General features: G+C 45.2%; 6 protein-coding genes across 7 annotated transcripts in view; 2 read left to right on the top strand and 4 right to left on the bottom strand.

The window, feature by feature from the left end:
- LOC6497095 (centaurin-gamma-1A) overlaps window positions 1-27,538 on the bottom strand; it is a 50,209-nt gene that overhangs the window by 16,486 nt on the left and 6,185 nt on the right. The window contains exon 1 of one of the 2 annotated variants that reach the window (XM_001962730.3): window positions 493-1,152. The exons of the other annotated variant lie outside the window; for it this stretch is intronic. Within the exon in view, the coding sequence (XP_001962766.1) occupies window positions 493-664 (172 nt within the window). The 5' untranslated portion in view covers window positions 665-1,152. Of the gene's footprint in view, window positions 1-492; window positions 1,153-27,538 lie in introns of those variants that run through there. 2 annotated transcript variants of the gene reach the window in all.
- LOC6497094 lies at window positions 19,438-20,367 on the bottom strand. The gene is made up of 2 exons (XM_001962731.4): window positions 20,138-20,367; window positions 19,438-20,072 (listed from the first exon to the last, which is right to left on the bottom strand). The coding sequence occupies exons 1-2, from the start codon at window positions 20,335-20,337 to the stop codon at window positions 19,520-19,522; spliced, it is 753 nt and encodes a 250-aa protein (XP_001962767.1). The 5' UTR covers window positions 20,338-20,367; the 3' UTR covers window positions 19,438-19,519.
- On the bottom strand, window positions 20,562-21,703 carry LOC6497093. Its single transcript, XM_001962732.4, has 2 exons — window positions 21,512-21,703; window positions 20,562-21,351 (listed from the first exon to the last, which is right to left on the bottom strand). The coding sequence occupies exons 1-2, from the start codon at window positions 21,651-21,653 to the stop codon at window positions 20,603-20,605; spliced, it is 891 nt and encodes a 296-aa protein (XP_001962768.1). The 5' UTR covers window positions 21,654-21,703; the 3' UTR covers window positions 20,562-20,602.
- LOC6497092 lies at window positions 21,819-22,910 on the bottom strand. The gene is made up of 3 exons (XM_001962733.4): window positions 22,752-22,910; window positions 22,522-22,687; window positions 21,819-22,464 (listed from the first exon to the last, which is right to left on the bottom strand). The coding sequence occupies exons 1-3, from the start codon at window positions 22,855-22,857 to the stop codon at window positions 21,873-21,875; spliced, it is 864 nt and encodes a 287-aa protein (XP_001962769.1). The 5' UTR covers window positions 22,858-22,910; the 3' UTR covers window positions 21,819-21,872.
- On the top strand, window positions 24,067-25,047 carry LOC116654468. Its single transcript, XM_032455363.2, has 2 exons — window positions 24,067-24,225; window positions 24,296-25,047. Exons 1-2 carry the CDS (start codon window positions 24,156-24,158, stop codon window positions 25,003-25,005), a joined length of 780 nt encoding a protein of 259 aa, XP_032311254.1. The 5' UTR covers window positions 24,067-24,155; the 3' UTR covers window positions 25,006-25,047.
- On the top strand, window positions 25,574-26,487 carry LOC6498420. Its single transcript, XM_032455364.1, has 2 exons — window positions 25,574-25,699; window positions 25,763-26,487. Exons 1-2 carry the CDS (start codon window positions 25,621-25,623, stop codon window positions 26,410-26,412), a joined length of 729 nt encoding a protein of 242 aa, XP_032311255.1. The 5' UTR covers window positions 25,574-25,620; the 3' UTR covers window positions 26,413-26,487.

Below are 27,538 nucleotides of genomic sequence, written 5' to 3'. Positions count from 1 at the left end.
AACACTGGCATAATGAGCCCCCGAGACGGAACTGAGGAAGTATCGGAGTGAAACTGTGCCAAATTGCATTGTTTTTGTGGCGGCTGGTGTTGTAACGCCCCGAGTTTGCCTCTTGCCTCACACTTTGACACATGACACGCGATGTGCCACATTGTTGCGTCTTTCTCTCATTTATTTTCAAACACTTTAGTGGAGTTAACCGAAAGTTTAGTTGGACTGTTGCACATTGAGGTTTTAATAAGCCTTGCGCAAGGTCACACATTTAGGATTTCACATATTTTTCCCCAAAATGTAATTAACGAAATTGCATAAAGCTTCGGACCAAATGGTTTCTGAGTTATAATAAACTAATTATCAAAAGGTTTATAGTTTTGGGGTGTTGGAGAGGGACAAGGTCTGCCATAAAGTGTGGGAAAAAGTATCTAAAGGTCTTTAATTATTATAGATATGAGTAGTCCTCTGTGGTCGCTTTACATCGACACTGTACCTCACCTGATTTACGTTTCTCGCTGCGATCGGGCACCACCAGGCTCTTGGCCCGCTTCACCCTCAGGGAGCGCCTCCGGATGGAGCGAAGAAAGGCCTCCGGCATCCGGGAGAATCGTTGCGGAGTCTCTGGAGCTTTGGCCCGTTCCGGTAGGAAAAAGTTCTTAACCGCCAACATTTTTTTGATTTCTCAGCTGTTGCTTTTTTAGAATTTTTGTTTTGGTTTTACGAGAAAGGCCTCTTAGCGCGTGTTGGCAATGAAAATCGTTTTTTGCGATTGCGATTTGCTATTTTTACACTTTTTTGCTGTTTGTTTGTCTGGTGTAATCCCCTTTTAGCTTTCTAGCTTGCTATTTATTTATATTTGCACTTATTGGCTTCCTCGGCCACATTTTTGCAACTTGTTCGGTCCGCTCGACTTCAATTTGCATTTTAGCACACAAATAAACTCTGATGACTAACACATTTTGTCACTCTGCATTCGGATTTAGCCAGCAAAGCGAAAAAAATCACAAAAATATTTATATATCTGACGACATCTAGTCCGTGATGGTGGCCATTATTTTGCCAAATAATTATTTACGCGAAAACATACGCGGGCCCTACAACGCAGCTGGGGAAACCAAGTATCCGCACGAACGTCTGCACCGAGCAAGGGTCGAGATACAAATGCGAGAGATACATTCGTGAGGTAGCTACTGACGGAGGGTGAACGGCTAACAGAGCACTGTTAGCTCTTGCCACGTGCTGTTAGCAGCTGGCAGAGGTAATCCGAGAGCGGCAGGTAAGCAAGCGAAGAGGTAGCAAGCCGGTTTGTTTTTTAGCAGCTTGTTGCTGATACTCGAAACATAATACCATTGCTTCCGTCAACATCGGAACAGCGGAAGCCGCCCACTGACTTTGCGACATTATCGAGGAGCCTACTGAACGGAAATGCATACATTTCGGGTGATTTTCGGTTGCAACGCAATACAATTGTGATTCAGTGTTTATAAAAATAAACACTGCTATCAGAGAGTTAGTACTTAATGCCAAAACAAAGGTAAGGTAATAATTTTCCAACAATTTTTGTGATTTTGTGATAAGCTTTCACTCTACGGTCGCATGTGAGATAAGATGTAAGAATTCTAGTCTTTATATTCCATTAAAAATTGTGCTAAAATTAAACCTTAAATCTAAATTTATTTTCTGTCCAACATTCGTCACCTACCTGGCCAGCCCTGCTCAGTGATAAGATCAATACATTAGCTGATAAGATTAACAGTAACTCGGACATAACAGAGCCAAGAGAGAGCTGTTTTCCACCTAGGGGGTGGCTAGTGACGCAAAAGAGAGCCACAAAGAGAGCCAATGACGCAAAGAGCATGAGGAAGAGAAAACTGCGCAATAAACAAACCATCACACGGAAATCAAAATGCAATAATAAACATTCGGATGATGACGATGATGAAGCTGGAGATAATAATGCCGGGGGGATACAACACTCGTGGGGGGAGCACTTCACTGTGCAGATCTCTTCCCCCTCTTTGGAGTGCAGACACCGTTTTGTGGTTATTGTTTTTAGTTGGGGTTTCGGTTAGTGGGCCGCTTGGGGCCTCTCTCCTCCTCCTCCTCAGTCCAACTCACTTCCTACAGACACCAGGAGGAGGAGATGCTGGCGGGGATTCGGACATGTGCCCACCAGACACTATGGAGCGCAATAATTTGTCGATTGCTGGTTTATGCAACATGGACGGCCATGGGAGCCAGGGCGGGAGGAGAAAGTGGAAGCACACACAGTGTCCAGATGCAAGCCCAATCGATGAGTGTGGCAGGTATCTGCTGGTCTTCCGGTTTGCAGATTAGTCTTTGGGATAAGAAATTATGGTATTGTATGGAATTAGGTATATTAACACTCACACTTTATTAAAAATGCAGTTAAAATAAATCCCATCTATTCCCGAAGGCATCTTAGATAATGACCTATTATATCTTCCCACTGCTGCCCCAGTTTATCAAAAGTCAAGCCACCAGAGCCCTAAATCAGTATAAATTATAGCCCTTTTGTTGAATAACAGGCTGCAGTTTGCTCAGATTACATCTTCGGCAGTCGCCTAAGCTGCGAATCCCAGAGACCGACAGCGACACGTGAACTGCATTATAAACCCGATAATTGGACACGCTCGCCACACTGCCGCACTGAACTCACTTCACTTCACTTATCGGGGCCACACTCCACACTTTAGCGAATCCGCAGCCGAATTCGAACCGAAAACGAAGCCAACCCACTCCGGGACACACTTTGCGACTTAATTAGACAACATCAGCGGCAAGCGACATTGAAATACAAAGCGAACGGAACGGGGCAGTAAGGAGATCCGGATCCGGGGGTACAGTCATTGACGGCAAGACATCGCACGCGATGGCAGTGCAACACCAAGTTGCGTCTCCGGCGGGTGGGTGGTTGGTTGGATATTCTGGGAAGGAAGGAAACACCCTTGAGGACAAAACTACGACACTGCGAAAAAATACACCACAAAACTCAATCATTCAGACCTTATAAGAAGCTCGTTTACTGTCATTCCTATCAGTGTAATGAGGAACTGGGAGCTGGGTGCGGCTGCCACCGAGTGCGTACATTATTTTTTACGGAATTTTAATGGAATTTCTAATCAACCTGCGACACTAGAAACAGGACTGCTAAAAGGACACGCCCGTCTGGGTCGCACCCCGAGAGGTTAGCCCTTCGGCCCGCCGACCTGCCCAGATTTCATTGACGAACGTTGCAAGGCACCACATGGGGGTTGCACTTGTGGGTGGGTCGGACTCTGCCCCTCGGCATGTGCGACACTTTCCATTTCGATTGTCCCAGTTCAGCTCGGTTTACTCCGCCGAATCACATGATTGAGATAAAAAAAAGCAACTTTAATGACGTTAATAAAACAGTTCTCTGCGGGCTTAAGGGTTAAAAAGTCTAAACAGTAGCACTTTGTGCCACCCCCACCCACAGCAGCCGCGGGCTAATTACGACTAGAGGGTGCCAGGGCTCTAATTGTAACTCTGACTCCCTCTGCCAGAGCAATTGGTTGGCAATTTCAGCTTCCAGGTCAGGGTGCAGATTTGCGGGCAAGGATAAAAATTTAGTAAATACACATTATGCAATCCAAGGAGTGAAAACTTTAATTAGATGGGCTTTATTTACTGTTAGAGTCACCCCTCTTTAAGAAAGAACTCTGGGTGCTCTGGAGTGGTTTACCACCCGGCAGCACCCTCGTACGCTCAAACAAATTAGGCTTCCCTCGGCTACTGTGGCTAACCACGAGGGCTGCTACACCCCTGCCTTGAAACCTGATACTTTCCGCTGCTGTACACCCACTCGGAGCTTGTTGTGCAAATATTTGCTGGGCTTAGGGAACTTCATCATGGTGACTTTGACACTCTCCCACCCTGAAGGCAGTCCTACGATTTGTCATGACTTATGACAACCCATTCAGATGATGTAGCTGAGTGCATTTGATGTTTATTTGATTATATTTAATATTCACTGATTCGTTGTGCAAAATAAGGAAATACGCACAACAATTCTAGCAAAGCACAAAGGGGAACTATGCCTCATTGGCGATGGAAATAAATTTTGATGTGAGCGCTTTTTTTTAAGGGGGTCAGCCAGCAGTCAGCAGCAGCGAGTTTCCACACATGTCTCTGCGAGGGAGCGCGTATATGATTCATGGATTATTCAAAAATTTCAAATGAAAAATTATACACAGTTGCTGGAATTTAAGATGTACAACATGGGTATGATTAATATTTCGCATTAGATCGGAACACAATTGGCTAAAAGGATTACCAACGTCTTAGGTGTACCTTTCCTAAACGAGTTTCCTATATCCTGGCCAATTTCATTTAATAGCCATCATGCACAACTAATTTCGTATTCATAACTTTCATAATTTGCATGGAAAGTCATTCGCAGGCTGTAACCCTTTCGGCTAGCCGAGAGGATTTCCATTTTCCTCGGTTGCAATTACAAGCGAATTAGTTCTCACGGCAAATGCGCTTAGGCCCCGGAAGGGGTGATTTTGGGAGGCTCTCCTGGCCGGCCACCCTTGGCATAATTAATAATTCATAATTTCACCGAAAATACTCTGCCAGGTTTTGGCAAGTAACTGCCTTTGCCAATATTCCTTCACAGGCCGTCCATAATGAAGCGTGAAAGAAACATTAGCGAAATTTGTGATATCCATGAAATTGGCGAGGAACAAGAGCACTGAGGAAGAAGCATTTTCCTCCCATAATTTTCCGAAGAGACATGACATAATTATTAGGGTTCGAAGAGCTCCGGGCCACAGGGCAACCTTTCATTGCAAAAAAATAAAAAAAGAAAAATGAACAGAAGAAGAAGGAACTTCCAGGTCGTTGGAGTGACAAGTCTGCTCACATAATCAACGTTTGCCATTGCACTTTTACGCAAATTGAGTTTATTAATTTAAATGTGGGGATCCGTGGGGGAACGGCAGTACTACGGGGGGTTAACTGCGCTGGCCAGAGGGCACAATTGCAGACGGCAGAAAATCAATAATTTTAATGGCCTGGCCTGCAGAGATACGCCGCTCTTCCCCAAATCCCACAAAACCCAAGCTCCATCAAATGCAGACACATGAATGCGAAGATACGTTTGTATCTGGATATCTGTAGCTGTGTGCTGCCAGTCTGCTTGTTAATGCAAATATGTTAAGTACCGGTGGAACGGTGGAGATGAGCTCGAGGGACGAGAAAAGTCAGCACGGTGGAGCAGAGTTTTCATCTTTGAATGTGTGTTTCCCCTGTAGCCCCAAAACTTCGTTTCCAGCTCCTCAGCTTCGGGAGTCCTTTTGAAAAAAATAAGAAAAGCTAAGTTGGGGAGGCGCCTCAAGCCAGAAGAAGTCAAATTCAATTTTATTATAAAAACTTTTAGACTTCTAGCAGATACATGAATACTCTCACCAAGATACCCCACATAAGAAATGAATTCCCAACTCCTGTGTATATTTTAGCTTCAGGGAATACTCCACCCTACTTCCCCTTTTGATGTAAAAAGAAATCATCTCAAATATTAAATATAATTTTCGTCATTTTCCGGTTTTACACTTTTTTGGCTGAGATACTTGCCTCAGTCGCCCTTTGGGGATGCCCCCCAGAGAAAAAAACCAATGAGACTCTCTGGCGAGAAACAAGATTATGAATTGCAAGTGAATATATGTATACTTTTTGCGCTTTCTGATACAATTAAATTATATTTTCGCTTTCATATGCAAAACCCAATTATTTCCATACGCAAGTCCAGCAAGAGCACATCTGACGCAAGTTCCCGGCCAACTGAACTCTGCTGAACTGAATTTTGGCGAATTTAGGGGCGCTACGAGTACCCGGAATACAACAAATTGTTTTCATTCAGGGTCAGTGGGTGAGCGGTACTAGGGGGAGAACATTCGTAGCTATAGCCCTTGTATTTGTTTTGAATTTTTACTTATTTTCTGTTTATTTTATTTTTGTAAATATCACAATTGTTGCAGGCCGCCAAGCATCTTCCAAGAGATGTTTGTTGAGGGATTTAGTGGGGAGAAAAACAAGTCTATTGGGAAATATTACTACACGCGATATGTGATACATCATATATGTAGGAGATGCTTCTAAAATTAGAAGCGAATGCTCATTCGATAATTGAATATGGCCAATTGTAATTGGGTTTAACGAATTGGGTTACATGAATATGCACGAGGCGCCCTTGGGGGCAGATCGTTTGTTATTCTAAAGAATTCGATTTAAATAATTGGCAGTAGTATAGAGGAATTGTACTGAAAGTATAATAACACTTTTCTCATTTATAGAAACAACCTTTCTCATGACGACTAATTTTGATCCGTTTTCTCCATTACCGATCGAAAAATTAATTAAAATTTCACATCGATGTACTTTTTAGGGTGTTTCTCGATCAGATCTCGATCAGAGGCACACTCGAGTGATTTTTCTCATTCAGAACCAGGTCACAGTTCAAATGGGAAGACCTACTAAGTAGGGGTAAGAAATTCGCAAGAAAGAAGATCGCATAAAAATGTTTCCTATATTTTCGGACATAAATTCAATTTCCCTCTTTTATTCTCTTTTTTTGGGCCAATAATTTCGAGGGGTGGAACTGCAAATCCTTTTCAGGGAACATCTTAGGGATGCGATTTCTTTAAATGGCGTGCAAAATTTAATATTGAAAAAATGATTTTGACATTTTGATGCGAATTCTTCCATTCTTTTTACGTTTTTTATGCGGTGTTGTGAGATCATGTGACGGTTTTATGATCGCATTAGAGGAACATGCCCTAAAACTGTTCACTCTTCGACAGTAACTGCTGGAGAAGGATTTGTTGCGGCTGTCTTAGAGTAGTTCCGTACATTACTTGGCCTTCTAATACTTGCTGTAACCAATTGCTGATATCATGTCTTTGAGTCAGCCTTTTTGGGATGATATCAGAGTGACACAAGATGGATTTTAATTTATTCCTGAGATACCTTAGTCATTGGGTGACTAAAAGCCTCTGGCTGTCTGAATAACTTGCTGATGCAATGGAGCTTACCTGTAACGAGAAAAAGAAATAAGATTGATTCGTGAGAAGCTCGTTTCTCGGCATCTTTCGTAGATAATAAATTACAGTGAATTAATAAACAAAACCTAATCGTATGTGCCATTCAAGAAGGAATCCGTCCGCAATTTTCCATTTGCCCATAGCCACCCCGCAGTGGCCTAAATCAACAACTGAAATTGCAAACAAATTGCCCGAAAAATAAAAGAAATTTTTGCGAAAAGAGCCATTTTTCATTCGAGAATCTAAACCAGAAATGAGGAGTTTTCTGTGCAAAAACCGATGGAAATTTGTTTGCCAAATCAATCAAAAGAAAGAGGGAAAGCCGGGCCTCGATCGGAATTTTTCAATGTCAAGATCTTGCGGGACATCTGAGGAGTACATATATGCACCCCATATCCGTCCATTTATCTTGCGGCTTGCCTGCCCAGGACATGCGATAAGACTTGGCAATACAACCATTCCAGGACTATTAAAAAACATGCAATTGATACTACCAGCCGAAAAAAAAGTGGAAAACCCACCACAAGTAAAGGTTTTTCCTACACATGACGCGTGTCCTTTTCCGGGCCAGTCATCCTAATTCATAATTGCGGGTTCCACTGACAAATCGCCAGAAATTAGTTAATTATGTCCACGAAACGAACAAAATTCCCTCGCGGCATTCCCAATTAAAATAATTGAAATTGAAAGTGAAATGGCGAGGGGACTGGGCGACCAACCCACCCAAAAAAGGCAATTAAACAATAAAGTTTACACGGCATTAAAAATGCAGCAGCAACACCAGCAGAAAAAACATCATTTAAAGCTATCCGGTTGAAGGCTAAACACAATCAAAATAAAAAAAAAGGACATTGGACAAAGGACAACTGGATGAGCGGGTTGAATTCTGGTTTGGGATTCAGTTAGCAGTCAGCAACCCCCACTCGCCGTTTTGTGTGATTTAACTTGATGGACATGCGTCGCTTTTGTCGCCACAGGACAATGAATGCATGTCCTGCCAGCGGATATCCCGCTCTTCATTAGCGGCCTGAGCAAACAATGCAGCCGTGACTCGCTCAAGTGTGCTCATTAGCGGCGTCCAAAAGGGTTGATCTCCCTCGAATCCCTCCAAAGTTTATCCTTATCAATAGTGCATTGCACGTTTTTGCCTCGGAATTAGTTTTTTTTTTTTTTTCCTGTATATCCTTTTTATACCCTTGCAGAGGGTATTATAATTTTGGTCAAAAGTGTGCAACGCAGTGAAGGAGACATCTCCGACCCTATAAAGTATATATATTCTTGATCAGGATCACCTCCTGAGTCGATATGAGCATGTCCGTCTGTCCGTCTGTCCGTCTGTCCGTCTGTCCGTCGGTCCGTCTGTCCGTCTGTCCGTCTGTCTGTTTCTACGCAAACTAGTCTCTCAGTTTTAAAGCTATCGAGTTGAAACTTTGCACACACCCTTCTTTCCTTTGCAGGCAGTATATAAGTCGGAACGGCCGGGATCGGTCGACTATATCCTATAGCTGCCATATAACTGATTGATCGGAAATGCCATAACTTTGGTGTTTTTTAAGTTAGAGGGTTGGGAGTTTCTACACATGTTATATTTGACCAAAATATCTTATGTACAAAATTTCGTAAGGATCGGCCGACTATATCCTATAGCTGTCATAGAACGATCGAAATTGGCATAACTTTGGTGTTTTTTAAGTTAGAAAGATGGGATTTGGTACAGATTCTATTTTGGGGAAAACAATCTGATCTGCCAATTTTCATAAGGATCGGCCGACTATAAACGATCCGCTATATATCTAATAAAATAAGATGGGTGGCGCCACCTAGCGGACTGCGACTGAACTGCAAGGGTATATCAACTTCGGCTCCGCCCGAAGTTAGCTTTCCTTTCTTGTTTTATTTGCTTCTGCTGCTGCTGCTACCGCTACCAATGGCTTATCAAAGGGGCACGTTCCATCGCCCGGCTCATCCCTCGGGGCGATCAGAGATAATTCAAAGCTCATATCTTGATGTAATGAAATTTCATGTCCACCGCAGCCACAGTTTATGGAACATCGGACTCTGGCCAGCATCCGACAGACAGCATTTCCCTTTCATGTTTGCATAAACGTCACCTACTTCAAAGCGAGAGTGGCATGGGTGGTTTTGGGGTGATGGGTGATGGCAGCTGTTTGAGCCTGAAAGCATCTCATCTGGTGTGGAAAGGACCAGGACGGGGCCGGAGTGAAAGTGATGAATAAAAGCGTATGTAGATGGGTCCATGGATAGGCCCTTCTGGGTTTGTTATGATTATTACAGCTGCTGCCGTCCGCTGACCATCCAGCGACTGAGGGCTGAGAGGGTTCGCATTGTTCTCGAATTGGAAAGTAAAACACTCGTTATGCAAACTAATTGTTTACGGCGTGCCATGGCAGAAGTGTGCCACGGAGACACGTCTAATAGTCATAAGCAGTCCGGGCACGTACAGTCCATGATATAGTTAGAAAGTCATATGGTAGCATTATAATTATTATGGTAGCATGTCTTGTGGCATCATAACCACTAACTTATCCCTTGGGTCAGTGACTTTTTAACCATAACTAGTAAAATAGTTAACAATATTTCCGAGGAACTCTACCATCGTTTGCAAGTCTAATGAGCACTTGGACTCCCAGCTAGACCTCCGTCTGCTGCCTTTGGTATGCCGAATCGGAAAACATCTAAATTGCCCCAATTAACTTTGTCCTTTGCCGCATACAGCCGTGACATTCTACCAACTTTGCTCTACAAAGAAGTCCTTCTTTCTTTATACCATTTTCTGGGCTATAATTTTTGATTTGAGGCAATTTCCTTTTACAATCTGTATAATTGGCGCATGCTAAACCAATTTGCTGCAGTTACCCCAGTTTTGGGACAATGACCGAAGGTCCAGAACGAATATTTCTGCCTGTATATATTCATATTGCTAGGACTTGACCAGGTTCAGTGTTATTGCTGCTGCTGCTGCTTCTGTTGCTTGCGTGACGAAAGGACTTGCAACTGACAGGATACAGTGCGCCGCCTCTCCCTCGCTCCCTCTTTCACTCTGTTTGTGGCATTAAACTTCTCTGTGTATCCGCTTCCAGCGGAGCTATTGTCCTGCCACGAGACACGCGTCATATTTTAATTATGACAGCCGACCAACAGAAAAGGCCTGTCTGTCCTCCTGTCGGGGCGTACCGCATCGCCTGTCCGCCAGTCTGTCCCTCCGTCCGGCGGTCAGTAAGTCAGCCTGTAAGTCCGGAACATGGACACGCAACAGCCCAAGCCCAGGCCCAGAGCCCAGAGCCCAGAGTCCGGCGAAAAGGGGTTGATCTAGAAACAGGAAATGCTGCTGCTGCCCGCCTCACCTTTGTTGACAGATTAGTGGCGATCGTCGCGTGGTCCATAAACTTGACATTTTTATTTGACACCTTGATTGTCTAAGCTTGTCATAGTTTCCTCGGCCGGGATGGGGGCCTATTCTCTGATATTACGTGATTTAAGTAATGGTATTGTGGGTAAATGCAAAGCCCACACATCCATACACTCGGCACGTTCCACAGACCGCAATATCCTCGATGCTGCCCTTGTTATTATTAATTTTTTTGCATATATGAATATGCCGGGAGCATTGTCCTGGCCAAACAAACTAGAACTAATGAGTGCACCACTGCCCGCCGAGTGGTAACATTTTTAGCGAAAAAAGTTCCAATTATGCGGGCCGCGGCCGAGTCAAGGTGCAAAAAATAGCGCGGTACTTGACAAATGCCCAGTAGACTGGAGGGATGACGAATACTGATCGTTACACAGTGCACATGCCTAAGCAGCGGGCCGTCCATGCTTTCCCCTATACTTTTTAGTCCTGACTTTAGTCCTGTAACCCCCCTTGCGTGCTCGCATTAATTTCATTACGGTGCATTTTCCTCATTACAGCGCTTGCATTTTTATTTTAATGAACTGAACAAGTCGCGTGTCCTGCGCTGCATATCCTGCGCCGCACAGGATTTTAAGCGAAGCGCAGGCGCAGACAGTTTAAGTGCAGTACGCTTTCAGAGGGGTGGACGGTCAGCGAGTCGGTCAGTCAGTCAGTCAGTCAGGCAGTCAGTTAGCCGGCCAGCGGTCAAGCTCCGGGGGTTGCTGGCCAAGTCGCGGGCATAGAGAGTTTGATTGATTACTCAACTGACCGTTGAGTGGACTTAATGGTCATCAAAGGCTAATGCCATTTGTCAATTGGACATTGCTCTCATTTGCATGGGATTTGGATTAATGTGACAGGGACATCGAAAGGACTCTAAAAAGTACTCCCAAAGTAGCCCTAATTGATGCTTTAAGTACAGTTTCCTATAAAAATAAGAGCAAGGCTAGCCAGGATCTGTGCGGTTGGCTTATAAACCCAGACTCTGCTGAATCCTTCTTTAAATAATGGGTATCTAAGCCCTGATTTAAGGCATTTAATCTCTGGTGACTCCAACTCATCGATTCTCCGCTCAGGCTTTGCCCCTTTTTGTTGCACATTTCCGCAACGGGGCGTGCTCTGTTTTGGCCTTCCTATGCAGGCCGGGCGGCCAGGAATTTTTTCACATTGACGTTGACAGAATGTCAGGCCGGGATTTATAGCCCGGCAGGTAAAGCAAACACAAAAAAAAAGGAGAACATTGGAAGGCCTGTCATTCATGGACTTGTCCAAATGCGGGGAATTCCGATGGCTGCGCAAATCTCTGGCCGTCGTAAGAATTTGATCCTGTTGATGCCGAAATCCCTTTAGCTCTGCTCTGGCGCGTAATTAGTCGCCTGTCAGCGTTTGGTTTGTGCTACGGCTTAGGGCCAGGATAGGACATGCAGGACATGCCACCTGCGCATACACAGAGCCCAGGACTACTACTCTTTGGCAGTGCCCCGTGCGGCGGCGGGCTTGTAATCTATCAGCGGCAAGGGGCAACAATGTGCGACAGTTTCGCCTTCCAGGGAACGGCCTACATTTGATGAAATGTCGGTGTTTGTTGCCAAATGAGAAATGGCCATGTGCTGCAGCTCCTCCATGCGCTCCTTTATCTTTTTCTGGCCAGAAGTAGGCCCTGCTCCCGTTTACGTCCTGCATATAAAAGGAATAACACAGTAAATATCAACATCAACAGGAGCTACTAAATGAGTTTTGCTCTACATTGAAGCTGCTGCTGCAGGAGGCACTCCTCTCCGCGCCCTCGTCCTTTTTATCCTGACTTTTTCATTTTCAGCCCAGCCGGGCTGGCTATTGTACGGCAAAGTGGGTCGGCGGTTTGTTGTCGCAAAACTGTCGCTTATTCAGAGCGAATCTGACAATGCCCTGACAAATATGTCGTCCTTTCCCAGTAAAGAGTGGAATTCGTCTTCTTGGTATCCTGAATCCTGCAACGTGTGAGTGTCAGAACAAATTAGCTTAAGTTGGCCGGGCTTTTGTCCTTCATCTCACACCTTTCCAGCCCAGAGTTATGAGCCTCAGCTGTCTGTGTAATTGGCTTAGATCGATTTGATGATCTGTGACGATCGATTGGATATAATGGGCTCTGCTTTGAATGGAGTCTGGAGTAATGTAAGATCTCTGTTGAAGGGATACAAGGGATACTCTTAACTGCTTTCCCACATTCTTACGTTCATGAATACAGAGTTTGAATAAAAACTGCTAAGCCATTGAATAATACTGCACTTAGTTGAAGGCTTAAATATTATTGTGGCCTAAAAATTACCCACAATACCCAGCTGCAAATAGTTCGCCCAACCGCAATAGAATCCCCAACCGACTCCCGGCTGGCATTTCCCAATCCAAACATTGAAAAGTGTCTGTCACACGGTCTCAACTGCAGTTTTTAGCCTCCCAAAATACTAAAACCAGGAGAATTGCAAATGAAATGAGTTCGTTGCACAACTGAATGCCATTTTCAACCTCAATCGCAGCAACAGAAGTTGCCAGGATGGGCAAAAAGGAACTGCCGGGAGGTAGCAGAACAGAAAGGACATTCAGTCGGCTACTTCCTTGACACGGACATAAAAACCTAAATAGTTAATCCTTTTCCTTTTGGGCCCGCCAGAAAATTGCGAAACCGCCCAGAGGCGCAGGCCAAGGATGCTGGGCTGGCATCCCGGATATACGTACATCAGTGTACAGTGGTAGCCTGTGAATTTGTCAAAGAGTTGTGCAAACATTCGGGGGATGGGTGTAGCGATGGAAACAAGAGCAACAACAAATCGAATGCAATCAAAATTAAAGCGCTTAGAGCTGTGACAACAGCGGGGCAAACAATTGCCGAGCACAAGGAGGGCAATCCTTTCGGGGATTCGCACAAAGAATCCACCGTACTCTGGCCCAGCCAGCCCTAAGATGTCCCGCCGGCAATTTAAGCGAATTAAAACGGAGTTCGTATTGATTTAGGTTGTGGCTCAGCCTGCCGAATAAAGAATTGAAAAAGCGAGCAAAGGTCTTAAGCGAACTGCAAAGACATCTCCTGCTGTGGCTTAAGGATAAAATAAAAAGTGTATTGAAGGAAACGGAGCAAGCTGGGGAACACGCAAACAAAAACAAAAATACAGCACTCGAAGCGTTTAACTTTGGCTTAAGTGTTTGCCAGGACGTGCCAGGACCTTACCCCTTTTACCTTTTACATTTTACCTGACAGGCGCAACAGCAGCAGCAGCATAGGACGTTGCATATCCTTTTGCCGCAGCAACCCAAAAAATCCCTCCAAGTGTCATCGACACTTGTGCGGCTGCCTTAAGGGTTGTCGGCTGCCCCCCCCGTTTTCGGGGCGGGAAACAGGAACAGGAACTGGATCGGAGGACGAAGCAGAGCGCAGAGGAGCGTAGTAGGCCTGAATGTGTCGTCTAAGTGCTAATAATTGTGCCCCTGCACAGTTGGCGGTCGCCAAGGGTTAAGTAGAGTAAGAAGTAGAGCCCGGACTTCATAAGGTTTTTAAGGATCTGCATATTGCCGGGAAAAGGACGAATCTATACTCAGTAACTTGAATATGTGAGATCTGATCTTATGGGAGGAATATTTACATTGAAAACCCTATGATAGCTGTGATTTATAGCAATTTGTGGTAATTGGAGGATGGAAGGGGGTTATTACAAAGGGAAAGAAAAGGATTTATGATAATTATATTTAAATATTAAATTAATGCCTTGCCACCAAGACAAAATAATATAATTCATATATCCTATACTAAAGTAAAATAGAAAGAAATACATTTCTCTTTCAATTTCCATTTCAAAAACTCTCTTCTGTTCTCTTCTTTGCAGAAATGAAATGCAGAAATTCCTTCGAGTGATTAATGATCCTTAGAAAAAATCTGCACTAAACATCGAACCCTAGTTATGTAAGTTCCATTCATTGACCAGAAATCCTCCATTAATGGCCTAAAGGCCAGTGCCATGTCCCCGACTCATGTCGAACACCAAAGAACACTTTTTGCGAGAAGAGTCCACTCCATTAGTGGCGAAAAACGATCTCCACCATCATTACCCGAAACCTCGACACATGGAGGATGATTAATGATGCCAGGACATGTGCCGGAGAGCATCACTTGAGTGCTAACCACTGAACCGTTACGAATAAATCGCAGTGACATCCAAAACCGCAAATTGATCGGAATTTGATGACATACGAGAATCCGCATCTTTTTGGCCAGGCATCTTCCGTTTTTTCTGATCTTTTTACAGATCCTGCAGATCCCTTTATATCCTTTATCTCAGTGCTCTCATCTAAGAAATTACTTTCACATAATTTGTGTTGTCACTGGCCGATCGATTCTGTTGAGTTTTGTATGATTTATTTTCTTTCTTTCGGCTCGAACCCTCCCCCTTTGGAAGATAAAACAGATCGATGGCCTTTGTCTGGAGCATCTGGAGATGTAGCCGCAGGAGAAGAAAGTGCAGGACCTCAAGGATCATTCATTCGTAATAGAGACTTGTGTGACACAATATAAAGTTAAACTCTTTCATATCTGATGCTGTGTTGACTGGGAAACCTCAGACGGAATAAAAATAATCAAAAAGGATCAAGGGCAATTAAGAAAAGTAATTGTAGGATTCAAGGTTAAGGAGTATCTTCTAGTAATAGTAATAATTTTTGGTTGAAGCTGAATCCCCCGAAAAAAGAGTTTAATAGAAGTATTCTTAACCCAAAAAAATGTACTCTTTTCTCAACACTTTCATATGGAAATCCTTCGCAGCATCCGCAGGAACTGTCAGTTTAGATGACTCCTAATCCCGACAACAGGAAAGCTAAGCTGAGATTCGTGTTTTGAAAAGAACTTTAATTACTTGTACATTGTACGTTAATTATTCAAGCGTAACGTGACGGGACAAAGCGGCTCAAGACAGCCAGGATTACGACACTCTCACATGAGACAGCTATCCCTCAGCCGATGTCTGCCGTGTCAGAAATCCAGGATTAAACATATGTAGATCGGGGAAGCGGATCCCTGACAGGGGGGCTGATTTTTTTTGTGTGTTTGCCAACTGTAATTTTTTTCCATCTTGGCCTGCAGCTTGAGTAACCGCAGCGCCGGAAAAAAAAACATGCATCAGAATCCGAAGGAAGGACAATGCCTGGCAGCACATCCTTATGAGATTAAAAATGCAAATCAGCTAAAGGCAGCCGCAAGGAAAATATGACGAGTCCAAGGACAAGGAATGACGCTGCAGTCGCCGTCGGAGGGATATTGTAATTGTTGTCTGTCAGAAGAGGATGACTGCGGTATAGTGTGGTGTGGTGGCCCTGCCCAGAAACATGACAGCTTCATGCGTCCGCTTTTCAGCCTCCGGGGCAGCTGCGCCTGCGCCTGAGCCTCGTGTCTTGACGGTTGCACGAAAATTTCTGCAGATTTGCCTTGATTTTCATTAGCATTTACAGCTCCTTTCATTTTTTGTTTGTCCTGGTGGATATTTTTTACAGCCGCTTGCATGATTTGACATAATTTTGATGAATGACCCGTCGGGACGGGGTTCGAGATTGTTTCCATAGCTGCTGACAGGCGGAGAAAACTTTATTTCGTTATGGCTGGAGGGTATTGCGAATGAGTTTGGCATTAAATCAGGCTTTTAATTTAAGAGTTTTTAGATCATCTTATGGCTACTACAGATATTTTCCATATATCCTTGTAGAAATTACTTCAGAAGCCTATAAAATCCAAACAAACACTCTTAATGAAAAATAAAATTAACAAAGCAACTCGAACAATTCAAATACAGATTCTATTTTGTACCATTCGAGGGTCACATTCCAGGGATCTGTAGGACAATGGCGCCAAAGGGTTAAAGGTGTAAACATTTGACAAAAGTGTCACATCAAGGACACGATGTAAGCCCGGCAACAGCTGTCCAATGCTGGAGGTCCTGGTCCTGGTCCTGGTCCTGGCAGCGGTGGTAGAAGGCCAGAGTAGAGCGGTGGGACACCTACTCCTTTGTTATGCTAAAAGAACAGCTTGGCAGTCGCCCGAGATACAATTTTGATTGGAAGGATATGAGAAAGCCCACTGCAAGTGTCTGGCTGCGTTTCTTGGTGTGACAGCTGTCAGAATGCTAATAAGTCATATTCAATATTTAGGAGTGCCTCCTCGTGCATGCCTGGCAAGGATTAGGGCCTTCAATTGAAGTCCCTGATTGAATGATGGATGGCTAGGCTAGAGAGGCTATAAGAGAAAGGATAAACCAAACACACATGTGGGCTGGGCTGGGCTCATTAGAAGTACCAGCAGAAGTGGAAAGAGTTGAGGTTGGTTATCGTGGTACTAACTCCACTTTAAGAGCCCCTTCCCCAGGTGTCTGGCCACCACTCCCAAGGAACTTGTTAATTAGTGCAACCAGCAGAGCAATAAATTGATTGATTCCCATCGCAGCCACATCAGGATAAAGTAAGGACCAGACGAGCCAAGCAAGCTACGAGACAGACACTGCAAGTAGATGCTATAATCCTGTTAGGCAAAACTTTGCGAAGGACTCGAGGACGAAGTTACCTCGCCACCCCACCATCTGCGCAACAAAATGCGCAATTTTCAGCTCGACTGGGCACATGAAACAAATTCAAGATGAGTAGAGGGCCATGTCAACCTTAATTGAAAAAATAAAAGTAAAACGAACACGCAACAGAGCCGCATCCTTGCAGCATCCTTTCGCTGCCGTGCTACCGTTTTCGGTGGCGGCTGTTCATTTACAGGACAGCGCACCTTTTCTTCCCGTGCCCATGCCGATTTCTTCACGAAATTGCGCTGCTCAATTACAGCAATCCTTGCGCCTGGTGCTTTCAATTTTCTCCTCGCATTTTCACTGTTGACTTGGCCAGGACAATTGCCCGGATAGAGGGGCACCCCTTTCGCGAGGCGATCTTACTACGTTTCAAATTAAAACCCATTTAATGCACTACAAGAAAGCAAACAGCTACAGAAGCTCCTTTGAATAAACAAAAAGGATATTTTGTAAGGAGGCGCAGGCCTGCGTTGTAACCCATTTCATATCTTGTCTCATCCAAGGCCTTCCGTGATTTATTCTCCTCTCCGCCTTTATGAGGCAGAGTGCTCTATAATGAATCCTAATTCTGGTGTTCAACAATTCAGTGCATCATAAATTTTAAATTAACCCCAATTTCTGGCATCCACTCCTGGGCCAGCCCGAAGAGGGTTGCCCAGAATGCAAATATTTACGTCCTTCCCCAGTGTGGAAAATGAAAGGTAAGCTCTGTCTCCCCAGCTCTTTCAATTAGCCTTTCGGCTTGGCTGGGGCCAACAGGTAACACGGTGAGGAGGCCCGAAAACCAGTTCAAGCAATTAGAGTTGGCCTAAAAAGGCTTTCACAGATGTGGGTTTAGCGGGTGAATAAAGCCAACTTTGAGACGCTAAAAGGGATATCTGTAGGATTAAAAGGAATGCTAAGCCAATTAAAATGTTATAAACTTTCTTATGAGGTTTACAGATTAATAGATTACAATCTATAGTCAGTGCCATGCAGTCTTGAAGATTAAAGAAGAAAAATACATAGTTAGCTGATCTAGAAGTCAATAGATTTGAGGACAAAACCATGCCTTAAACAATAAGAAAATAATAATAAAAACAATAAAGCCGATCCCCTTAAACAGTTTCGTATCTCCAGCTGAGATCTTCAAGGAGCCTCACAGTCAGTACCGTGCATATGCAAAATCTTAAGAGTCCTCCATTGAAGATGACATGGGTTTGGGCCAGGGCTCTCTGTGTGGTAGCCACTCTCTGTGGTCATATCCAAATCGAGGTTAATCAAACTAGGCCGAAGCGACTAGAGAGGGAGGTACTCTGCCAAAGAATTTAATGACTTTTAGAAAATTGCATCGTAAATGTCAACAAATGATGCAAAACTTGTTGGTGTGGCCTGAGATGGGTTGGCTTGGTGGCTTTTTATGACTGGCTTGAATAGTTTCTAGACGGTAGTGCGGCCAAAATGTCTCTCAGCTCACAAGGACAATGACAATGCAACAGACTGTCCGGTAGGTCGTAAAACTTCCTGTGAGACAATACCACAACCAGCAGGATATCTCGCAGATGGGTACTGAGCACGTACTCATGACCTAAACCCGAAACGGCTTTTTGTTTCATTTTTGCATTATGACAGCCTCTAGAGCCTCTAGTCTCTAGACGACCTGGCGACCCGGCCGGCAAGGTGTGCCTCAGAATGTGTGGAGGGGGAAGGACATCGATTGCTCGTAAATTGCAAATGAAATGAGCCAAAACGAATTCCAATGCGGCGAAAGAAAGCCGGGGATTCTCGAGAGAGAGAGAGCTCGAGAGGCCACAGATCAAGGAGATTCTCCATAGAACTCTGGACTAATTAACAACAAATGATGACATTAGAACCGATTTTAAAAAAGAATCCTGGCGAAATGGAAAAAAGGATATAAAAAGAGGCAGCCAGAGAAACATCTGCTGGGCGAACAAAAAGCAAAGCCACTGCCAAATCTGAGGCTAGAAAGTGATGGGACCACCCGTTGATGTCCTGCTGCGACAGGACTCGTGGTGCGGCTTCGGCTAGGAAATTGAGATGTCCTGCTGGCGCTGCTCGGCTGCATTTCTCTCTTGATTCCCAATCCGATTATGGACTTTGCTTTCGCCTCCCCTCAACGCGCACAGAAGAGTATCAACATTAATTTATGGTCCAACCGATTAGAACCCCCAAAATAGAAAATAGAAATTATTGAAGAAGGACTATTGACGGAATAATGCATACCCACTGCCATTTGAGGGGAAATCTAATCAGGCTTACCTGTAAAGAGAAGAAGGAATGTACTTTGTTAGTAATGGAATACGTTAAGTAACTACTATTTCCTAATTTAATTCCCACAACTAAAAATAAAGCTTATAATTCCTTTTAATTGTTATCTCGAGTGAGTCATTTATTAAAAGGTAACCACTTGAAACACCTGGCTGCCGACTTCCTGGGCGAGCCACTCAGCAAATCGGCTCCACCGGCAGAACGCCGTTGACCAGGCCCAGAATGATAGCCGTTATCTCGTACCAGGCCACATTGGCCAGCACCACGTTCATGGGCGGCACAATGAGCTCCTCCATGAACTCGCTGACCTCGGTGGGGTTGTCGTTGACCAGAATGTCCAGGTACTCCTTGATCAGCTCATTAATGAATTTGGAGTACATGCGACTGTCCATGATCCCTGTAGTCTGGGACTTGGCCTCTCCCAGTTCCCAATTCACCTTCCAGCTCTGGACATGCACTCCGCTGGTGGCCGTGGTCGGTCTGATAATGAAGCTGCCGTGGGCTCGGAAGTCGACCAACTCTAGATCGAAGACCCCATCGCCCCACAGGAAAAACCGATCTCCGAAGAGACCAGCCAGAAGGTTCAGCTTGTAGTTGGTGCTTTTCAGGGATATCTTGGGGAACTTTATGTCGAACTTGATGGTGTGACGGATGTTACTCCATTCCAGCTGGGAAATCTCGTACCCGTCCAGGCCCTCCACAACCAGGTCGGTAAAGTTTCCATTGCAGCTGTTGAAATGCAGGACAAAGTCAGTATTCCCAGTATTGAGGTATTGAGACCCAAAGCTTATTACCCAAAGTTATCTGTGTTGATGTTGATTTCCTGGAAGGCGATCTTAGCTGGAGCCAAGACAGGAACGCCTCTGGCGGGATAGCCACAACGCATCTGCAGGCGGATGAACTCCGTCAACTCGCGGAGCTGATCATCGAAGAGCGTAGCGGAGCTCAGGGAGCAGCAGAGAAGAACCGCGACAATTACACAAGAAGCTCTCATGGCGAAGACTAGCTATAAACTGCCAAAAGCCACAGGTTTTTGCCCATTAGAAGATACGATTAGCCACTTAAGAAGCCAAAATCGATAAGATTGGATTAGGCCAGGTGCCTGGAAGATAAGCGGGGCTGTTCCTAATTTCATGTCAACGAATGTAGACTGAAGAGTCCCCATTAAGGCGTATTAGGTAGAAATCTCTAATCCCCTAAAGTAGACCTAGTCGCCAATGTATTTGGAAGCCTTTATTAAAACTTATTCAGCTGATGCTTTAAGCCCAGGGATCGGCAGCAGGATCACAGTCCACGACGATCGGATCGTCCTCGCTTTCGCCATCGCTGCTGGACAGGATCAGGTCCACGAGGGTCCAGAAGTCGTTGCCCTTGAGCATCTTGTTCACGGGCGGCAGGACAGTGTTCTCAATGGTATCGGAAATGGTCTGCTGGTTGTTGTTGATGGCCTTCACCACGATGTTCTCCAGCTGGCTGTTGATGGCGCGGTTGATCTTGCCGTTGCCCATGAATCCGGTGATGTCCGACTCCACGGACTCCAGGGAGATGGTGGTCTTCAGCGAGGTGATCTTGGCGGATCCCCACAGCATGGGCAGTTTGTACTTCAGGGTGCCGGCAATGCGCAGGTTGACCAAGTCGAACAACAGCTCTCCAGATCCCTCGTACTCCACGGACAGACCCAACTGGCGCAGGGCGTCGATCAGGGTGTCGGTGCTGTACTTCTGGGCGGTGGTGTCGATGTTGGCGAACAGGAAATCGAAGGTCACCTTGCTGGTGATCACGTTCAGCTTGAACTTCTGGATCTTGAAGTCATCCAGGCCGGCGATCTTCAGACGGAAGACGTGGTTCAGGGTCTCGAAGATACCCTTCTTGAAGTCCAGGTCGAGTTCGTTGATGCGGAGGGGAGCCAGCACCGGGATGCCATACTGGGGCCATCCGCACTCCATGTTCTTCTGGAGCTTGCGGATGAAGCGACGCGCCTGCCAGGAGACAATGAACTGGGGGGCAACTAGAGATAGCACCAATTACTTGTAGTTTTTGATCATAATGTGACCATTTAATCATTTCTACAACAAGCTATACACAAATAGCTTATTTAATGAGTTTAGTTTGTTAGATCTTTGATAAAAACAGCCTAGCAACCCCTAAAAATCAATCGCCTGTCTCACCTTCAACACCCTCTTCGGGGGCAAAGAGATCGATGTCGCCATTTTGATCGGCCAACTCCAGGAGACGCTGCTCCACGCTGTTGGGCAAAGTGCCGGCGGAACAAACGGCCACCAAGCAGGCCAAGACTACCAGGAAACGCATTGTTGATTGTGGCTACAAGTAACTAAACTCGCTACTGAACTGGCCAACCCCCAGCCCGGACTCTTATATACCGAAATCCATCCGGGGCGATAACAGAAAGGCAGCAGATACTGCTGCGAAGATAGCGACGCAGGAGTGGAGGCTAATTAAATCGGTGATCGGGGGCTCGCTTGATTTGCTTTTTATTGGTTCTTGGCTATTGTTGTTTTGGGTGGAGACTTAGTCTATCCTCTTGGACTCCACGGCCAGCCAGGGGGCGGGAGTGGGGTTGCAGGTACCGGTGGTGGCACTCAGCAGACTGAACAAGTACCAGATCTTGTGGCCCGTGAGATGGTCATTCACCAGCGGCACGAAAATCTCCTCGATCAGGGAGCTGATGGCGGCCTGGTTGCCATTGATGAAGGCCGGCACCTCCTTGTCAATCATGTCGTTGATGAACTCGTTGATCCTGCCGTTGCCCATCAAGCCACCAATGTTGGAGGACACTCCGCCCAACGACACGGCGCACTCGAACTTGTAGATCTTGATGGAGCCGAAGATGAAGGGCATCTTGTACTTGAACTCGCCAGAAATGGAAAGATTCTCGAGACTGAAGCCCAGGGGTCCAGAGCTCTCGTAGCGCACCGACAGACCCAGTTGCTTCAGCAGATCGACGAAGGTGTCGGTGTCCAGGAAGTGGGCGCTGGCCGAGATCTTCTTGAAGATGAAGTGGAACTTGACCTTCTTGCTGAAGGTGTAGCTGACCTTAAGCTTCTTGATCTCCAAGTCGTCAAGACCGTCGAGGCGGAAGCGCAGGAACTGCAATAGGGTACTAACATATCGAATGAGTTTGGAGATCGAAGGATTCGTGGGATCTAGAGAAACTTACTCAACCACCGACTCGGCCAAGTGAATGTTGAGGTCAGCGTTGGTGTAGGGAGCCAGAGGGGGAATGCCGTACTGGGGCCAGCCGCAGGGCATCTGGTTGATTAGTCCCTTGATGGCCTTCTTGGCCGATCCATTCAGAATCAGACCATAGGTATCCGGCTTGGCAGCTGTTAACAAGTCGCACAAAAGTTAACCCTCGGATTCGGCAGTGATTTGGGACAAAGAACTTACGATTACGCTCGACCAGCTGGTTCCACTGGTCCTCGGTCAACAGCTCCACATCGTAGGCTGCTACGCAGGCCAAAAGGGCCACAAAAACACATACGATAGCTTTCATTGTATAGCCACCTGGTTAACAGACCCGCCGGTCACTTGGCTTTTATAGCAAAAATTGGGGGCGATGAGCCGGGGGCGGGGCGCAGGCTGGGCGTCACATTATAGTCTCTTGATTATACACAACCTAATCGCTTTGACAGATTAGGAGAACTCTGCATGATTTGCGATACGCTACCGATTTACCGCGAAGGAATTCAAACACTCGATGTTTGGTTTAAAAAAAGCAAGTAGCGCTTGTCCGACTGGAGTGGCTTGTTTTGTCCTAATCTCGACCGGCAATTGGGCAATCGAGTGTCAATAGCGTTTAGCGAATATATATGGCCTATCATTGGGGAAATAGGCAAATGTCCGACTACCGGGGAACAAAACTGCGTCAAAAACAATGCAGGTGTCCACGGATTACCGGCCACTGACTGATTCCTATCGCTCGATTGGGGGTACATATAGGGTGTTCGCCAAAGTCACCCAGACTAGCTAGCTACTCTTCAAGACTTTACAGACTGACTTTGAATTTGATTTATGGTGTCTGCGATTAGGATTTATGGTGGGAACTAAACCGTTTGCTGAATAACCCACTAACCAATTAGCGGTTGGGCTAGGAACTCATAACTCTCATAACTCATTTAGAGTGTATTAGCGGGTCACCACGCCTAATATGTTGCCATTTGTTTATTAAAAACACCAGCCGTAAGTCCTTTAAATAGCCTATACCAGTTATCGGCTATAAATCACTCAAATCCACTTAAAAGTATTTTGATTGTAAATCAAACACAGACGTTTTTAGATCCTGAGAGCCTTTGCTATTTTAATACCGAGCGTAGCACAGGTGCTGTTTCAGACTTACCTTTGTTATTATGATCAGGAAAAGTGGACTTTCGAGATACACCCCAAAAGAGACTTTGATCACACGCTCTGACAGAAAGGAAATGTTATTGTTTCAGTGAAAACTATCTATTTTTATATCTATTTATACCCCCTGGGATCAGATCATTTCCTCGGGATAAGTACCCTGGTTGTATAACTAATCATTAAAATTAAAAATTGGCCAACCGGGGAAACAGTGGCCAGATAAGACAGCAATAAGCCCCCGATCGAAAGGTAGCCCCTGGTGGCTAATCAAATCGTTCTCGGGTGCGAAGCTCCCTTATCGCTACTCCACCTGGACGAGGTGGACGCGGTGGATTGGTGGGGCGGTGGAATCGTCTATAAAAAGCAGAGCATTTGGCCGGACGGTTGAGTAGTATAAAAGCAGTTCGTACTACGATCAGTTTGGTAGGACTCACCAGTCGAAAAGCAAAAATGAAATACTTTGTGGCCCTGTTGGCTTTTGTCGCTGTTGCCAGTGCTGGCACTGTCGGCGTACCCATCGGTGAGTTTATCTCAATATGCATCCCTGGGCTAAAGATTGGGGGTAACCTGTGTTTGATTTCCGTCTTTAGATAACCACTCGATTGCCAGCACCGTGGTGGATCTTATTGAGGGTGTAAAGGAGCAAATGCCATGCGGATTCACCGGCCTGGGCATTCCGCCACTGGCTCCTCTCAGAATCGACCACAAGAACATTGACATCGACACCGAGGCGTTGAAGGCCGAAGGCACCGTCGACCACTTCCGTCTAAACGGATTGAATGAGTTCGACATCGATGAGATGAAGATCAACGCTCTCACCAGCAAGGTCACCTACAAGTTCACCTTCCGCGACGTGAATGTCGACACCCAGTACGACCTGAAGGTGCTGCTGAAGAAGTACGGTTTCACCGTCAACCTGATCGGAGCTGGCCACGCCAAATTCGCCATCAAGGATATGGTCATCTGGGGCACTCTGAAGTACTCTCTGGGCGTCATCAGTGGCAACCTGAAGCTCAAGTCCCTGGAGGTGCGCACCCACCTGGGTGAGGTCGACTCCGAGATCGAGGGCATCCTGGGCGATGGAACCATCAACGAGAAGATGAACGAGTACCTGGCCGAGGCCGTCGAGTTGGCCATCAACGAGAATGAGGATCTGATCACCGACACCATCGAGAGCATCGCCCTGCCCGTGGTCAACAGCATCCTGGACGATGTCAGCATCGCCGATGTCATTGCTGGCGGTACTGGAGGCGAGGGTGGCGAGAAGGAGGTCTGCATTCCTCCAGAGTTCGATTGGTAATCACTGAAGGGTTAATAAAACTACAATTTTTGAATCAAACAATTGTTATTTTTGTCTTTTCTGGCGGGGGGATCTAAGAGGGATAGTGCTTCTCGAGATTGTCTAGCTTTCAGTAATTAAATGATATTTTTAAAACCTCTTTAGAATTTACAGCACCCATCATCACCTGTCACTATCGCACTAATCTCAAGTAGAGTCTTATCGGTTATAAAACGTTTTGGCAAATTAGAGAGCGATTAAAATAGAGCTAAAAGAATGTTACTTGAACATGCAATACTTGATAAGGACAGTTTGTTACAAGCATGCCTAAAAGTATGCTACAAAATAGGGTTTATAGTTTAAGGATATTCCAGTTATGGTATCTGTCTTTTAGATACACCTTTTTTTATGCCATAAAAATAATAATCCTTGAAATTCTATTTGTTTAAATTTTTAAATTAACCCCGATGACAGTCAGTATTTATTTAATTTGTTTGCAAACCTCCTAGATTTTTTCTTTGTGTAGAGATAGTCTATCTCCACGACTGATGCCTATATAAGAGCCATGGATTGCTTAAATTTTACTAGTAGTTTCTGCTTGCTCAAAGTGTTAAGTTGCTAAACTGGTGTCTAAAAATGAAGTCCGTATTCGTGATTGCACTTATCTTGGCAGTAGCCAGCTGCCATGGTGCGGAGATTGCTGAGCCTCTGGCAGGTAAACCTATTAATTTTCAATAAAGAAAGAGAAACCCCTAGTAATGCTTTGCCAATTTTTTAGCTCAGGACCGCTCTTTCTCCAGCGTTATTATGGAATTCGTTGACGAGGATTTAAGGTCGTTCCTGCGAACCGGCGGAGGTGGAGTTCCCGTTCTGGCTCCCCTGACAGCCTCCCACAAGTCCCTCGACATTAGCAGCGGAGAGTTCAAGATCAGTGGCGAGGTGGAGGACTTTGTGCTGCAAGGTCTCGATGGCTACGAAATTATAATCATGAACTTGGACGTGATCAGAAGTCGGTTCACTTTTCACCTCAAATTCCCCAGCGTCAACATCACTACCCAGTACAAGGCTGATGTGGGCAGCGGCTGGAGCATCGAGCGATCCGGTGGCGCCTTCGTTGCCCTCGAAAACCTAAACATCGAGGGCCAGATCAGCTACTCCCTGGGCGTCATCTCCAACAACCTCAGGGTGAAGAAAATCGTGGTCTACCCCTCGGTGGAAAACGTCAAGTCGGAGATCGAGAACCTCTCCAAGTACCGCATCCTGAACCGCAAGCTCAACGAAATCGTCGAGGAGTTCGTTACCCTGACCATCAACGACAACACCGACTATGCCGCCAACTGGGTGGATGAGCTCCTCACTCCCATCTGTAACGACCTCATCGGTGACCGTACCCTGAGTGATATCATCGCCATTATTACGGGAAACTAACAGTCCCCAATTAATAATTCAAATTTACCCAAAGATATTGCCAAAAATTCCAATAAAGACAAAGAAATTACCTAATTTTGGCACAGCCAATAAACAGCGGTTGGGCCAAACGTGTGTGCCATAAACCATGTGCGAACTTTATTTGATCTGCCCACCAGCGGCTGGAAAACACACTAATCGCCCCAGCAATTTGGTTAATCTAATCGTTTAGATTAGGCTTATAATAGCATTTCCTTTACCTCTCCGATAATTGATTGGGCGATATAAAGACTGAAGTCTTATTAAGAAAAGCCGCTTAAGGCCACTTAGGACATTCATTTTAGTTTTCTTAAAAATAAGACCATAATTCTTTAATATGATCCTTGTTTCACCCTGAATCCAAAAATATTATCAAAACTATGGTGTAGTACACCTTCAGGGGTAGAAAACTGATAAAACGCATAGTTCGCTTTCAGGAGTTAATATTACACCCACCTAGCGAGCAGCTCAAAAGTATGCTAAGATAAGCAGAACAAAATTATAGAAATTATTTTATTTAATAGCAATATATTTATAAAAGAAAATCGTTTAAGGTACTCCGCTCACGGATCGGATGGAAATTGGCCAAGATATAGCCATCGCCGGGGGCCATATTGCCCTTCCAAGCTCCTTTCACGATTTTTGCAGGGGACCCCCAGAAAATTTAGCAAAAAATCGAAAAAATATTTTGTTCTCAGATTTTGATTCAGAATGGTGGAGGATCAATCCACCAATCGTTTAAGGTACTCCGCTCAAGAATCGGATGGAAATTGGCCAAGATATAGCCATCGCCGGGGGCCATATTGCCCTTCCATGCTCCTTTCACGATTTTTACAGGGGACCCCCCAGAAAATTTAACATAAAATTGAAAAAATATTTTGTTCTCAGATTTTGATTCAGAATGGTGGAGGATCAATCCACCAATCGTTTAAGGTACTCCGCTCAAGAATCGGATGGAAATTGGCCAAGATATAGCCATCGCCGGGGGCCATATTGCCCTTCCAAGCTCCTTTCACGATTTTTGCAGGGGACCCCCAGAAAATTTAACAAAAAATCGAAAAATATTTTGTTATTAGATTTCGATGCAGAATGGTGGAGGATCAATCCA

This window comes from Drosophila ananassae, chromosome 3R (genome assembly GCF_017639315.1).
Source record: "Drosophila ananassae strain 14024-0371.13 chromosome 3R, ASM1763931v2, whole genome shotgun sequence".
Lineage (NCBI taxonomy): Eukaryota > Metazoa > Arthropoda > Insecta > Diptera > Drosophilidae > Drosophila > Drosophila ananassae.
This window is presented reverse-complemented; position numbering and strand designations above follow the sequence as displayed.

What these genes read in the sequence shown, in the direction of transcription:
- LOC6497094 (XM_001962731.4), bottom strand. Translation starts at nt 20,337, where the DNA reads ATGAGAGCTTCTTGTGTAATTGTCGCGGTTCTTCTCTGCTGCTCCCTG. An exon ending in ATCAACACAGATAACTTTGG is followed by an intron (nt 20,073 to 20,137) that starts GTAATAAGCTTT and finishes GCATTTCAACAG; the next exon opens with CTGCAATGGAAACTTTACCG.
- LOC6498420 (XM_032455364.1), top strand. Translation starts at nt 25,621, where the DNA reads ATGAAGTCCGTATTCGTGATTGCACTTATCTTGGCAGTAGCCAGCTGC. An exon ending in GATTGCTGAGCCTCTGGCAG is followed by an intron (nt 25,700 to 25,762) that starts GTAAACCTATTA and finishes CCAATTTTTTAG; the next exon opens with CTCAGGACCGCTCTTTCTCC.
- LOC6497093 (XM_001962732.4), bottom strand. Translation starts at nt 21,653, where the DNA reads ATGCGTTTCCTGGTAGTCTTGGCCTGCTTGGTGGCCGTTTGTTCCGCC. An exon ending in CCCCGAAGAGGGTGTTGAAG is followed by an intron (nt 21,352 to 21,511) that starts GTGAGACAGGCG and finishes TGCTATCTCTAG; the next exon opens with TTGCCCCCCAGTTCATTGTC.
- LOC6497092 (XM_001962733.4), bottom strand. Translation starts at nt 22,857, where the DNA reads ATGAAAGCTATCGTATGTGTTTTTGTGGCCCTTTTGGCCTGCGTAGCA. An exon ending in CCAGCTGGTCGAGCGTAATC is followed by an intron (nt 22,688 to 22,751) that starts GTAAGTTCTTTG and finishes ACTTGTTAACAG; the next exon opens with CTGCCAAGCCGGATACCTAT. An exon ending in TTGGCCGAGTCGGTGGTTGA is followed by an intron (nt 22,465 to 22,521) that starts GTAAGTTTCTCT and finishes TCGATATGTTAG; the next exon opens with TACCCTATTGCAGTTCCTGC.
- LOC116654468 (XM_032455363.2), top strand. Translation starts at nt 24,156, where the DNA reads ATGAAATACTTTGTGGCCCTGTTGGCTTTTGTCGCTGTTGCCAGTGCT. An exon ending in CACTGTCGGCGTACCCATCG is followed by an intron (nt 24,226 to 24,295) that starts GTGAGTTTATCT and finishes TTCCGTCTTTAG; the next exon opens with ATAACCACTCGATTGCCAGC.